The sequence below is a fragment of the Danio aesculapii genome, chromosome 22 (genome assembly GCF_903798145.1).
Source record: "Danio aesculapii chromosome 22, fDanAes4.1, whole genome shotgun sequence".
In the NCBI taxonomy this organism is placed as follows: domain Eukaryota; kingdom Metazoa; phylum Chordata; class Actinopteri; order Cypriniformes; family Danionidae; genus Danio; species Danio aesculapii.
Window position 1 is genome coordinate 26,071,078 of NC_079456.1, and position 16,059 is coordinate 26,087,136.

Here is a 16,059-nt window from a genome sequence, read left to right on the forward strand (position 1 = left end):
GCATTTCTCACAACACAATTTACATTTGCACAACAGTTAATGCATTTCTCAAAACAATTAGTACAAACTGCAAAACCTAGCTGATAACCTGCAAAAGCGTGTCTCTTGCTCAAAATGGAGAGCTCATTCCTCAAAAGCAAGTTATGATGTCAATGAAAGTGTCAGTGTCATCAAGATGAAAAGTCCTGACACCGTTGTTTATGAACAAGATACTCAAATGTATTTGTCATGTTTTCATTATGACAGTTTAATCTGTACATGTTTTCCAAAGCAAAGAAGTCAGATTTTGGTGACACTTCCTGAAAATGCTCAAGACAGCACTAGATACTATTTGCACAGGCTTTGAAAACTACAGTAAAGTTAAACATCACTGTATTTAGTGAGGTATCTGAGTAAAAGACACTGAATATGTGTTTCACATTTTTACTGCATTTGCTCTTTACAATTCTAACTTATTTACAGTATTGTGCAAAAGAATAAATACATCCTTATTTACAACAAACATACACTTCCTTTGGGTAGAGCTGTGCATAACTGTGAACAATATGGCAGTACATGTTGGAACTGAACCAACAACATACACAGGTCTGTAAATCATTCATGAAATTGTTCAATTGAGGAGACATTTTCAGGAAAAAAAGATTTAAAATGTATAAAATTAGCTTGACAGATTTTGACAACTAGTTCAACATGTTTGTATGTAATGACCCAAGTAATAAAATGAGGACTATTAGTTTAATATGGAATGACATAAGCAAATGATAATGTTATAAAACAGCAGAGAGTTGTATGAAAGCAATTGATGCATGTTTAAAAGCATTCGCAATTTGTTGGAAGGAATGAGAAACTGCTACTATGGTGTGCACAAATGACTAATTGTTTTGAGAAATGCATTAACTGTTGTGCAAATGTAAATAGTGTAGTGAGAAATGCACCAAAGCCACTGAGAAAAACTGTAACAATCCACAACCAGAGGGAAACACAAACTAATACATATAGTCCTCCTAATAATTAGAATATGCACCGCAGCTTTATCTGCGTATGTGTGTGTCCTCGTGAGCTTCAGCTGGGACCATGGAGATTAGTGCAAGGCATTCTGGAAGTAGTGCGTGATGTGACGTGCATGAAGTTCTCCAGTGATCCACAGTCGCTGGTGCTTGTTGAAGATTTAATTTTGTTGGTGATCAACAATCATTATAAAGTTTTAAGTAAAGATTCATTCATTTTCCTTCGGCTTAGTCCCCTTATTTATTAGGGGTCACCACAGCGGAATGAACCGCCAACTTATCCAGCATGTGTTTTACGCAGCAGATGCCCTTCCAGCTGCAACCTAGACCTGGAAACACTCATACACTCTCAAATTCACACACATGCACTACGGCCAAATTAGTTTATCCAATTCCACCTATAGCGCATGTCTTTGAACTGTGGGGGAGTAATTACAGAGTTTTCATTTTAGGGAGACTAATCCTTTAAGGCGTTTAATATTTAGTCAGAAAATACAGATTTGCACATCATGCTGGTTTGACTTTCTTTTCTTTGTCGTGCAGGGAACAGACACGCGCGCCTTAAAATTGTTACTGTTTTGTTTCTTTGATAGGAAAATTTACTTTGTTGAAGTCAAATTGTTACTTTTGTTACTTCTTTATTGGTATTGAGGGTTCCATGAACACCCTTTAAAAAGAAAAGCTTTCACTGGTCATAGGAGAAGCATTTTGGAATTTTATTTTTTATTAATGCACCCTATTAAAGTTTCTCTTTTTTGCAGTAATTCTTGCAGTATTGTTAAATATTTTTATTAAATTTTATAGACTGAAAATCAGCTCATGATTATGAGCTCATATATATGACTGATTTATAATGGAATCTCTATTCATTTAATGTTTTAATGATTTTTTATGAATAAAGGTACTAAGCTGAAAAGAAAATGTATGAATATTATTAATATTTTCATTCATTCTTTCATTTTCCTTCAGCTTAAAGTCTATTTCAGAGGTCGCCACAGCAGAATGAACTGCCAACTATTCCGGTATATGTTTTACTGCAACCCAGTACTGAGAACTAACCATACACTCTCGCATTCACACACACACACACGCCTGCACTACAGCCAATTTAGCTCATTCAATTAATTTATCGCGCATGTCTTTGGACTGTGGTGGAAACCGGAGCAACCGCATGCAAACATGCAAACTCCACACAGAAATAGACTCGAACCAGCAAACTTCTTGCTGTGAGGCGACAGTGCTAACCACCACTGTACCATTATTATTAGATCTTTGTTTTTTTTTTGTAAGTTCTTTATTTAAATGTTAACAAGGTGACATTGGCTCCTTCATTTTGTAATTTGCATGTCATGCAAATAATGTTGGCGAGGAGGTTTCCAAACTCTTTCAATGTCCAAATCTTCGAGACATGTAAACAAATAAAACACGGTATTTAGTACGGCATTAAAGACGTTTCTTGGTCTTTCTTTCGGTGCTGGTTGGTGACAGAATCTAAATGGACACAAGCCAACTGAACTGAAGAGAAGGATTGGGAGACGAATAGTAACATGATCCTTTTGAGTAGCGAATTGATTGTAGGATTTTGCCTAATTTCGTAGTTTTGCCCCGTCAGCTGGTTTTAAACTAAAGGATTTGATAGGTCAGGAAAAAAGACAAGAGGAGGAGCTGAGCGGGTACAGCAAGTCTGAGGACAGACATACACGGCATCCCTGCTAATATCAGGACAGAATAAGGTATGTGCCAACATTTAGCAGCTTTCACTTTCTGTTGTGTAATTAAGTTTCATCAATTTAAATGGATAGTTACATTAATTTACCAAAAATGTAAATTCTGTCATCATTTTTTGACTTCACTGGATACAAACCTGTTGGAGTTTCAAAAGAAGATATTTTGAAGAATGTTGAAAATCAGTGACCATTGAGTAAAATTTTTTTTTGGGTGAACTATTCCTAAGTAAATGACATCTCCTGTTTGAGGTTTTAGAGATTAACTATTTGCATCAGGGAAGTTTGATTTGATTTTTGCAGAGGAGCACAGTGGTTAAAATCATTTGCTTGTTCACCTGGGAGAAGCACAGCACTTTTGCATTATCAGCTGCATGACAATGACCTTCACATTTAAAGAGATAGTTCACTTAAAAATGACACTGTGGGGGACATACTTTTTTGGAGACCTTTAAATTTACTGATCCTTGGCGTTTCTTATCCAAATCTGATGCTGATCTGAGTTCTCCTTTTTCTCTCCCGTACATCTTTCATACTCCCGAATCGACTAATTCTTGATAGATGTACTGTTACAATAATAGTTATAAAACAACACATTTTTTTTTCCAATTGGATTGCGACCCCTGGGGTCTCATTACGTTAGATTAAAGACACAGCAATAGGGTCAGATGCAACAGATTGATTTCATGGCACCAGCGTAAACTTTCTGACACCTTTACAGCACTCGCATACAATAAAATTAAATACAGGCCACGACTGAACATGGAGGATGATCTGAGTGGCGTTCTCCAAAATTAAACAAAGAATAGATTGGGCCTATTGGTGTGTTTGAGCCGTTTTGCATTTGTATATATTATATTATATATATTATATAAAATATTGGGGGTCGCGAGTCACTGGTGTATTTTGAGGGGTCACGGGCTGAAAAGTTTGTGAGCCCCTGATAAGCTGGTAACTTCTGTTACTGATTGTAAATATGAATCTATTGTAATCTCAGCTCATAGCCCAGTTTGTACTAAAACTAGCATTTCCCAAGTCACCAATTGGGAACACATGGTGCTTTAATAACTTTATTCTTTCTGATTCAGCCTTTGTAGACTTAATTAATAGTAGAATAGATGCTGTCAATGACACTTCATATGTTAGTAAATCTACAGTTTGGGAGTCTTTAAAAGCTTATATTGGAAAGGAAATAATTTCATTTACATCGTAATATAGAAAAAAAAGAAACCAGCAATTACATGATCTTGATACTGGTGCTAAACAGACATTTAACTGACAATAAGAAACTTTGCAAGTACATGCCAACTGACACTAACCCCAACCCCAACCTTACAGTCTACTGATAATCTAATGAGAATTAGTTGGCATGTAGATGCAATGTAACTTAAATTCAACAAACGGACCAACAAAATAAAATGACACCAATAATTAGACCTGAAAAGTGCAAGTAAGCCATCTTCTGATTTTTAAAGAAAGAGCTAAGATACAAATATAGATTGACCTAATAACATTTGAACAAACAGAGCAACTTCTGCTGCAATCCCGCTCCAAATGATATGAACATTCAGATAAATCAGGGAAACTTCTTGCTCAACAAATAAAAATATCACTCTGTCATCAAGTCTAATAAAAAAGGTTCTTTATTGGCATTGATGCTTCCATAAGGAACATTTAACATCCACGAAACTCTTTCATTCAGTTTTGTATAATAGAAAAGAGGACTTAAGCTCATTAAAATGTTATTTTAAAGAATTAAGGGAAAGGTATTTACACAAACATTTTTTTGTGACAATCTTTTCAAAATATGTATGACATTGCTAGAAATATTATTTTATTTTACTTTGAGACTTGGCGAGACTTGGCTACTGGTTAGTCTGTTCATTCTACTTCATTTTTTTTTTCATCACAGCAGCTCTCGAAACAGAAAACTATCATGTTTTTTAACCCTCAAATTTGCTGATTTGTCATTGACCTTTTCAAAAATAGCTTTTTAAGTAGCTGTTCATGTAAAGTACAAACTGTTTTCCTATGGCATCGATACACAGTAAATTAGCAATTAGTTGACTTTACTTAGGGGACATGGTGGCTCAGCAGTTAGCACTGTCTCCTCACAGCAAAAAGGTCGCTTGTTTCAGTCCTGGCTGGACCAGTTGGCATTTGGATGTACTAAAATTGGCTGTAGTGTGTGAATGAGAGCGTATGGGTGTTTCCCAGTACTGGGTTGCAGCTGGAAGGGCATCCACTGCGCAAAACATATGCCGGAGTAGTTGGTGGGTCATTCTGCTGTGATGACCCTTGATTAATAAAGGGACTAAGCTGAAAATAAAATAAATGAATAAAATTGTCTGTAGTGTGTGAATGAGAGTGTATGGGTGTTTCCCAGTACTGTGTTGCGGCTGGAAGTGCATCCACTGCGTAAAACATATGCCAGAATAGTTGGTGGTTCATTCCACTGTGGTGACCCCTGATTAATAAAGGGACTAAGCCAAAAATGAATGAAATTGGCTGTAGTGTGTAAAGGAGATTGTATAGGTGTTTCTCAGGACTGTGTTGCGGCTCAAAGGGCATCCACTGCGTAAAAATGCTGGAATAGTTGTCGGTTCATTCCGCTGTGGAGACCCCTGATAAATGAAGGACTAAGCCAAAGGAAAATGAAAATAAGCCACTTTCATTTGAGTCTTGAAGGCTCCCCTTAATATATGCAGGTGTGGCTAAAAATGTGACCTCCAGAGGACAGTAGCAGCCTCCAAAATGAGACGAAGATTAATTTGCAAAACAATAAACATTACAAATGTAAACATTAGTTGAGCAGGTTACAATGTAAGGTTGACTGTCAAGCATGCTTGTTAATGTTTGTGGCGTCAATCTGGCAACCTGGAGGTGCGTGGGTTGAAAAAAATCTTTCCAATATATTACGTTTGCACTGTATAGCGAGTGTGATGGGGCTGAGAGCCGTGAGTGTGCGAGGTATAGTGGCGTGAGTGCTGACACCACGACCTGTCACCTGTCTCAAGTCTCATGGAGAAGCTCTGGATGATAAGAGGAGGAGAAACCGCAGTGAAAAGCAAAAGTAAAACATAAACTGTCCAGGCCTGGTCCTCTCCTCCTTTTATAATCTAGAGCTCCTCGGTGGGACTTGAGTCCGGTGTGAAGCAGGTGCTTCTCATTTTAACTCAAGCACCAGCCTCGCTTTGTTCCCACAGCTCTCGCCTACAGCTCTCAATACCTCAGTTCTACATATTACACCTTAAAGTCAACTAACAGATTTAAAGAGCACCTATGGTGAAAAATCTACTTTTCCAGCTGTTTGGACAGACATATGTGTTGGTATAGTGTATAGACCATCATATTGGGGTGATATAAACACATCCAGTCCTTTTTTTTTTCAATTTAACAACACAGCAGCGTGTCAAAACAATTATAAAAGAAGACGCTTCAATCCCGGTTTGTAGACATTAAATCAGGTTTATTTTGTACATTAACATAACGGATATCCATACAGCAGTTGAGATTAACCTGTATCTTGTCACATTTGCGTCCAAAAAGAGTGCAAAGCTAAACGTTCGCACTGTGTGTATCGGTGTGTGCGTGAACTTTGTAACGACATTGTGTGTGACTCATCGTTGCAACTCCACAACAAATGCATCAAATACTGATTGTTAAAGTTCTTACTGTAGTATTTATCACAAATACACGAGATCATTCATTTATTCATTTTCTTTTCGGCTTAGTCCCTTTATTTATCCGAGGTCACCACAGTGGAATGAACCACCAACTTATCCAGCACATGTTTTACGCAGCGGATGCCCTTCCAGCCACAACCCATCTTTGGGAAACATCCATACACACTCACTCACACTCATACACTACGGACAATTTAGCTTACCCAATTCACCTGTCCTGCATGTTTTGGATTGTGGGGGAAACCGGAGCACCCGGAGGAAACCCACACGAACACAGGGAGAACATGCAAACTCCACATAGAAACGCCAACTGACCCAGCCGAGACTCGAACCAGTGACCTTCTTGCTGTGAGGTGACAGCACTACCTACTGCACCACTGCGTCGCCCCTGTTACGTGAGATCTTCTTCCTTTATGTCCGTCTGTTGTCTGAGGATGATGTCACCAGTGTTGCCCACTATTTCCAATGAAAAGTAACTAAAATCTGCCCGAAAAGTAGATGAATGTTGCCAGATGACGTCACGCACTAATTTGCATACCAGTAACGTCATTACGTAGTATCTGACAAGCGTAAGCCCATCATGTCTCTGCTCTCTGAGGCACTGTGTATTATATTATATTAAAACATTACATCCAGATGCACAAAAAATAGGTTCTTATTGACATATTACTTTGCGTGATGACATAATTGCATAATCGCAACTCAAAACTACATCTTCATATAGTATACAAAATAATTAATGTTTTCTTAAATTGACTGGCCATCTCAGCAAAAACATTATTTCAGTACGTCTATTTAGATTTGTATGAAAGATATAGTTGACTATTTGTAAAAGTAATACAAACACTTTTTGATAAGAATAAATATAACACTGATAATGAACAGGTACATTCTTTTAAACAATCACAGCTTGTGTACTAACTCTTTTTAACTTGTGAAATCAACACATTTGTGAAAGTGACAACAATTATAGCACTATTGGAGTTTATTGCTACCTAAATTACCAACAATTATACATGTTAACACATATCAGTAAATTAACATTTATGAAAAACTATCTGAGCTTGCAATCTACTCTACTGAGTGAAGCTTGCAGCCACTGCTCTTTTGAGTCACATTTTAAAAATTGCTAAAAGTAGCCAAAAGAATTTTTAAAATTGCTAAATTTGTTGCTAGGCGCTTTTTGAAAAAAAGTTGCTAGAGTAGTGTGAAAAGTTGCTAAATCTAGCAACAAATTTGCTAAGTTGGCAACACTGTGAGGCACGCTGAAAGGCACGTAGAAAAGGTGGGCGGCGAGGACTAGCCTTAAAGGCGCAGTACACAAAAACCGCCACCTGGTGCTCAGAGTTATAAAATACAATCTTTTAAAAAGTATAATAAATAATCTGATGGGTGTTTTGAGCTGAAACTTTACAGACACATTCTGGAGACACAAAGGACTTATAGTAAATCTGGAAAAAAGAGATAAACTAGGTGCCCTTTAAGTTACAACAGATTTACTCACTTTTTAAAGTAAAGTAACTAGTCACTTTTTACAGTGATGAACTTGATGAACTTGATTCTTTCATAAAATAATAATAAAATAAATCATATTTACAGAAACACAATTTCTTTCTCATTTCAGCCTCGTTCTGATGTACTGTAAGACTTGGTTACTGGTTAGTCTCTTCATCGTGCTTAATATCTTATTGCTGTTTTTCACCGCAAGAACCCTCGAAAGACAGAAATGGCTGAAGCTCAATGTTGTTCTCCCTCAAAACTACAAATTTATCCTCGACTTGCCAGAGAAGTGCGAGCAACAGAAGCCCTTTGTGGTGATTATGGTCCCGGTGGCCCCGGAGAACATCGAGGCACGCAATGCCATCAGGACAACGTGGGGAAATGAGGGGCTCGTCCGAGATAAAACCGCGCTGATTTTATTTCTTCTGGGCTCACGAAGTGGCAATGAAACTTTACAGGAGCAACTCCAGAATGAAAGCCAGCAACATGGAGATCTTCTGCAGAGCAGCTTTCAAGACACCTACAGGAACCTGACGGTTAAAACGTTGGTGATGATGGAGTGGCTCAGCAGAAAGTGTCCACAGGCTTCATACGCCGCAAAAGTGGACGCCGATGTGCTCCTCAACGTGAAAAACCTATTGTATATGCTTGTGAGTCTGGACACACTAGAACATAACTACATTACTGGTCTAGTATTGTCTGTAAACAATGTCATGAGAGATCCATCCAGCAAGTTTTACATCCCTCATGACGTGTATCCCAGATCCAGATATCCTCCGTATCCTCAGGGCATGTGTTATATCTTTTCTATGGACTTGCCTGAGAAGATCCTACACATCTCGAGGTTTGTGAGGCCTATTTTTATTGAGGACGCATATATTGGCATGTGCTTGAGGCGTTTGGGAATTAGGCCTAAGAAACTAAATATTGGGCAGTTTTTAATCAATCCACCTGAACATTTGAATCGCTTTTATTATTCTGGACTAATAGCAATACTCACACAGAGCCCGACTCAGCTGATTTCCTATTGGATGGACGTTCAATCACCCAACAAACTCTGTTGAACAACAAAATACATTCATTCATTCATTTTCCTTTGGCTTAGTCTCTTTTTCAGAGGCTGCCACAGCTAAATGAACTGCCAAGTATTCCAGCATATGTTTTACGCAGTGGATGCCCTTCCGGCTGCAACCCAGTACTGGAAAACACCCATACTCTGAAGCACACGGAGGAAACCCACACGAACAGGAAAAACATGCAAGCTCTTACAGAAATGCCAACTGGCCCAGCTGGGACTCGAACCAGCGGCCTTCCTGCTGTGAGGTGACAGTGCTAACCACTGAGCCACCGTGTCACCCCTCCAAAATACACCCCAACAAAATTGAAACTGGAGCAAATGTTGTATGTTTAACAAGAAAATACTATTGCTTTCTCTCTAATTCTAAGTTTAAATGTTAAGTTGAATGTATTACGTGCTGTTTCTTTTTTTAATGCACTCCCAAATTCAGTTCATACACCATTTCTTCAGTGTAGGAACAGGAACTGTGAATTTTATTTCTTATATCAAAACAACATATTTGCATTACCTGACAGTTTAAAATAATTGTTTGATAAATTTGCATCCTGAATGCAACACTGTTTCTATAAAGTGGAAGTGTAAAATATTGCTTCCTTTACATTATAACCCTCTATTTAACTGATAGTTTAATGTATGAAAATTTGTGAAAATGTCTAAATATGAAATATACTCTCTGTCTCTCTCTGTCTCTCTCTCTCTCGCTCTCTCTCTATATATATATATTTATGTGTGTGTGTGTGTGTCTTCATCTTTTACTCAGTGCTTCTAAAGTTTTATAAGTTTCTTTTTTGTTGTTGAACACAAAGCAAGATATTCTGAAGAACGTTGGAGGGCAGCAGGCTTCAAAATCTATAGTAGGAACAAAATCCACAATGGAAGTCAATGACTGTTGGAAGTCAATGACTATGGCTGTTTTTACATTCATTTATTTTCTTCGGCTTAGTCCCTTATTTATTATATTCACCATTATTATACGGTGGTTCAGTGGCTAGCACTGTCGCCTCACAGCAAGAAAGACGCTGGTTTGAGTCCCGACTGGGTCAGATGGCATCTCTGTGTGGAGTTTACATGTTCTCTCCGTGTTCGCGTGGGTTTCCTCCGGGTGCTCCTGTTTCCCCCACAGTCCAAAGACATGCGCTATGGGTGAATTGGGTAAGGTAAATTGTCCATATGAGTGTGTGAATAAGTGTGTATGGGTGTTTCCCAGGACTAAGTTGCAGCTGGAAGGGCATCCGCTGCGTAAAACATGCTGGAATAGTTGGCGGTTCATTCCGCTATGGTCACCTCTGAAATAGAGGTTAAGCCAAAGGAAAATGAATGAATGAATATGTTGCGACATGAACACAGTTTCACCAGATGGCTTGAATAGCTCTATTTGTGGGAGAAAAAAAATCATCAATTTAGAATTAGGTTGGGTTGATTTTGTAAGGGTGTAAATCATGAATATAAACAACAACAACAAAAAAACTAATTGCAAGCAAGAATATTTACAATAAATCTAAGAAAAAAGTAAAATAAACAGTGCTTCATGATTTACGAGAGTCAAACTGTGTTCAGATATAGAAATAACAAATAAAATAACACTGTATAGTCTTCATTGTTTTAATAATTAAAATTATGTCTGAGCCAATAGCCTAGTGGTTGGTGCGTCGACATAAAGCACCTAGGTGCTTGCAGCGACCTGAGTTCGATTTCCGGCTCGAGGTCATTTGCCGATCCTTCCCCTCTCTCTGCTCCCCATACTCTCCTGTCTGTTACTCTCCACTGTCCTGTCAATAAAGGTGAAAACCCCTAAAAAAATAATAAATAATAATAAAAATGATTACTTATTAAAAAGTCACAAATGTTTTATGTTATTGTGCCCAAATACTCTACACTTACTAAAACACATGCAAATTATCAAGTTTCATTCTGTTATGATTACACTTTGCAATGACTCCACGAATCTCATGTATTCTCAATTGTTGATCAACTATAATCCTCAACTCAACATTGCACATCCTGCGATGTGACTATTGCGGACACACAAATTGCAATATCAATGCTGAAACAATATTTTGTGCAGCCCTATTCTGAAGAATTTTGGAAATCTTAAATTATCTAAAATAATTAAATTATCTAAAATAACCTCCAGATGCTCGGTTTCCCCTGCAGTCCAAAAACATGCGCTATAGGTGAATTGAATAAACTAAATTGGCCGTAGTGTATGAGTGTGAATGTGAAAGTGTAGGGGTGTTTCCCAGTACTAGGTTGCGGCTGGAGAGGCAACTGCTATGTAAAACATATGCCGGAATAGTTGGCGGTTCATTCCACTGTGGCGACACACTGATGTAGGGACTGAGCCGAAGAAAAAAGAAACGAATTATTAAAGAGAGAAACTCAAACGGGTTTGGAACACGTCGAGGATGAGCAAACTAAGACAGAATTTTCATTTTTGGGTGAACTGTGCCTTTAACAGCTGTTACGTAAATGAAAGCTGGCCTTTTAAAACTGCATAAAAGTGTTTGACAGATAAATATATCAAACTTTATCAAATGTTTCAATGCTTTAAATGTAAATTTCTCAAATAAATAAACTGAATTCAGAGTCAAAAAAATCGAATGCAAATATTTATTTGATTAGGAATCGTTTAGCACAATTGTTTAGTGTTTATTATTATCATTATTATTATTAGCAATAGAGATGTTATTTGTTTACTTTTTTTGAAAAATTACTAAGTGGACATTTTTATATTTATACTAAAATGCTAAAAAAGTAAAAGCTATTGATTTAATAACATGGTTTATTACGCTCAAGCAGTGTACAAGTTCAATTTTTTTTTTATAGAAATTAGAAATTTGGTGGCACGGTGGTGCAGTGGTTATCAATGTCACCTCACAGCAAGATGGTTGCTTATTCGAATTTTACCCGGACCAGTTGGCGTTTCTGTGTAGCGTTTGCATGTTCTCCCCTTGTTGTTGTGGGTTTCCTCTGGGTGCTCCGGTTTCCCTCACAGCCCAAAGACATGCTGTGTAAGTGAATAGGATGAAGTAAATTGGCTGTAGTGAGTGTGTGTAAGTACTGGGTTACGGCTGGAAGGGCATACACTGCATAAAACATGTGCCAGAATAGTTGGCGGTTCATTCTGCTGTGACAACCCCTGATAAATAAGGGACCAAGCTGAAGGAAAATGAATGAATGAAGGAAATTAGAATTTTATGTATCGACTATTAAAACAATACACTTTGATTTTCAGATCCTGTCAGATCCAGATTAATGTCCTTATATTTGACACTAAATGTGATACTTGTTAGAATTGTAAATAATGTGTATAGGTAGACAGACAATAGATAGATTCCAAAAAATGTGAATCAGATATAAAAATAATTGCATGTAAATGGAATAAACTCTGTGATTTATAAAAAAAATAAATGCCAGAAATAAATGCCTGCCATATTTAGGACTACATATTCTAAGAATACACCATTACCTCGATGCCAGAGATGCCCAAAATAGGGCCCACGGGCCAAAGTTGGCCCACTGTAATCTTTGATTTGGTCCACCATCCCATCGAAGAGTGGGAGAAGGATGGAGACGGTTGGGGCAAATGCCTTTAAAAGAGATCATCATTTCTAATTTGATGTAACCTGTTTTGTTTGTGTATTGCTGAGCTACAAAAAAGCAAACTGAAATTAAATGTTTCAATTAAATGTTGTATATTAATCTGAATTTTAAAAATGTAAATACTGTCACTCAACAGATCGAGGACTATGCAGACTCTATCTGTGAGCAAATCAAGGCAAAAACTAGTGTAATTCAGTTATCAATTAGATCATTTTATTTTTACTGTAATAAGTTCATTATAAAATGTAAAAAAATACTGTATTAGTTAATATAAAGCAATGTTTAGTCATTTGTTTTTATATATTTTTAAATAAATTAGGAAATGACCCATGGCAACTATATTTACCTTCAGCCCACTAGCCTCAATCAAGTTTGGTTCATAAGAAAACATTTGGGCACCCCTAATCTATGCAGATCTGCTCCAACCCTAATTAAACACACTTGATCCAGCTAATCAAGGTTAAAACCTTTGTTCACTAGACACTTCCAAGCTGGTGACAGTTGGAGCTATACTGTGGGAAGCTGTCGCAGGCTTCCAGGAACTGAGTTTGAGACTGTCATGTATTATGTATGACTCTCTATTATGTATTAACTGTGTGACTTCATCAGCAATTGTATTCAGTAAAGGTATTAAACCTCGTGGCTACACCTGCGTGATTCACAGACGGTGCAAAACAAATAAAGACATAACACTGATATAAACAGACCAGAAACATAGTGAAAATATTATTTTATATTTAGCACGACAAACATGTCCTCTGGAGGCCCAGTTTTTCAAATAAAAATTCAGTGGGATTTTGGATCACGGATTGGATCAAATCTTGGAAATGGGTTTTTCAAAACTGACAGAGAGGTATTGAAAAAAAGATCAGACCATGTAATCCAATCTTACATTTGATTTAGAGCAAACCTGCCCTTTGGGCAGTGGTGTAAAGTAACAAATTACAAATACTTAAACTACTGTAATTGAGTAGTTTTTCTCAGAAATTGTAATTTACTGAGTAGCTTTAAAAATGTGTACTTTTATTTTCCCTTGAGTACATTTTAGTGCTGTATCTGTACTTTTACTCCACTAGTTTCCTTCAAACTGCAGTCACCACTTTATTTTTTTCTTGTCTACTGATTAGAAAAATCAGTCCTGTGATTCCTGACCAAATCACACATAGAAGGTAAATCGCATCATACTGAACAACATCAAGACATGGGCGATTTACTGCAGCAAACTGTTTGGAAGCATTAAAAGTGTCCAAGAAGATGTTCAAAATCATCACACACAATGACCCAGAGACTGTTTAGATGCATGTCACTAATGAGAAGATGAAGGATGTTTATTGTATGATGAACGAAATTGACCTAAACACCCAGCAGGCACAAGATGTCAACATGACATCAGATTGACGTTGTACCCAAAGTTGTGGGGATGTTGCATTTTGTTTGGAAATGAAAATCTCGTCAGGCCGATGTCAATGTCCAACCTAAAATCAACCAAATATCAACGTCTAATGATGTTACAGCCTGATGTTGTGTGGACGTTACCACTATGACGTCTATCAGACGTTGGATTTTGGTTGCCATACCGGACAAATAAATGTCAGAATTTGACGTCAATATGGCATTGGTCAAGATGTCGGCTTAACTCACTACTCATGAGTACTTTTAAAAGGGCTACTTTTTACTCATACTTTGAGTAATATTTACAACAGATACTTTTACTCTACTTGCACTAAATTTTTGGGCAAGTAATGGTACTTGTAATTAAGTATGATTTTTGCAGAACTCTTTCCACCACTGCCTTTAGGTTATTCAAAACATTGAGCTCAAATTGGGATCTATTTGATCCAAAAAAAACTAAAACAAAAAAACAGGATTATCCTGATCCTATTTGAAGGGTGGATTCAGTTGTTATTTTTTGAACCAAATATTCATAATAAAATAAAAAAAGTTTCATTTTTAAGTGATCACAAACTTAATGGTTACTGATAAAATAGCCTATAAATTCCTTCATATTTGAAGCCTATATGAAGCATGTCTCAGCTAATGAGATATGGTAAACAACAACAACAACAACAAAACAATATCAAAGCTGTATTGTATTAGAACAAACTAAAAACTGTCAAATGTTTGTTGATTTCAGTGTTTCTGGTTATAGACCCTTTTCACACTTTCGGGTTTCTCAGTTGCAGAAGTCGTCATAGTTAGGAAAACTTAGAGCACAGTGAATGGGAGAGTACAACAAATCTATATATTTTTTAAATCTTATTTGTTAAAATAAAAGAAAAACTCCATGCTGGTGTTATCAAGACTTCAGAAAAGGGAAAGAAGTTGAAAACGGCAGCCAAAGGAGAGAATAATGTCAAATTTACTGTCCTGTCCCTATAGACACTGCATTAGAAACCTGTTGCACAAGTAGTAATTCGTTTTTTGTAATTTGACACAAAGATGATATAATACATACATAAACACATAGAAATGTTCATACATCTAAGAAAAATATTATAAATATTAAAAACTTTCAAGGATTTAAGATTCTGATGACCGTTAAACGCGTCATAACAGGCTTGTGAAAAGGGTCCATAACCATTCAAACAAACAATGGCGGTTTGTGTCTCCTGGTATTTGGAGAGGGGTCTGGATGCAGACCTGGTGCAGTGCAATCTGTGCTGCATGCAATGTTTTTGAATGGGCTCACCTAACCCCGCCCCTAACCCTCACAGTGACGTCACTCACTCCATTGAGTGCATTGTGTCCGACATTGCATCGCTAAGTGCATCCAGATACTATTGGGGTATTTTGCCTACCTGTTGTTCTTTGCTAAACCAGTAGGCTACACTATTAGTTAATCCTAGGCCCAGTTAAAAAAAAATAACTTGATCAAATTGGTCTTTGGACTTGTGGGGGAGGAAAGTAACCCACGCCAACATGGGGAGAACATGCAAACCCCACACAGAAATGCCGACTGACCCAGACGGGGCTCGAGCCAGCGACCTTCTTGCTGTAAGGTGACAGCGATACCTACTGCGTCACCTGTTCTAATACAATACTGCTTTGATATTGTTTTGTAGTTGTTTACCATATCTCATGACATGCTTCATATATGCTTCAAATATGAAGCAATTTATAGGCTATATAATCAGTAACCATTAAGTTTGTGATCATTTACTTAAAAAATAAAACTTTTTAAATTTTATTTGGTTAAGAAAAATCACAACTGAATCCACCCTTCTGATGGGCTCAGGAAAATCCTGTTTTTTGGATCAAATAGATCCCAATCTGAGCTCATAGTTTTGAATAACCCAAAGGGCAAGACTGATCTGAATCAAATGCAAGATTGGATCACATGGTCTGATCATTTTTCAATATCCCTGTGTCACTTTTGACAACAGCAACAACAACAACAACAAAAAACATTTCCAAAAATTGATTCAATCAGTGAGCCAAAATCCCACTGGATTACTTTTTAA

General features: G+C 37.2%; 1 protein-coding gene across 1 annotated transcript; it reads left to right on the plus strand.

Annotated features, from left to right (window-relative positions):
- The first annotated feature begins 8,051 nt into the window (after nt 1–8,051).
- LOC130215757 (beta-1,3-galactosyltransferase 2) lies at nt 8,052–8,981 on the plus strand. The gene has a single exon (XM_056447605.1). The coding sequence runs from the start codon at nt 8,052–8,054 to the stop codon at nt 8,979–8,981; it is 930 nt and encodes a 309-aa protein (XP_056303580.1).
- Nucleotides 8,982–16,059: the final 7,078 nt, after the last annotated feature.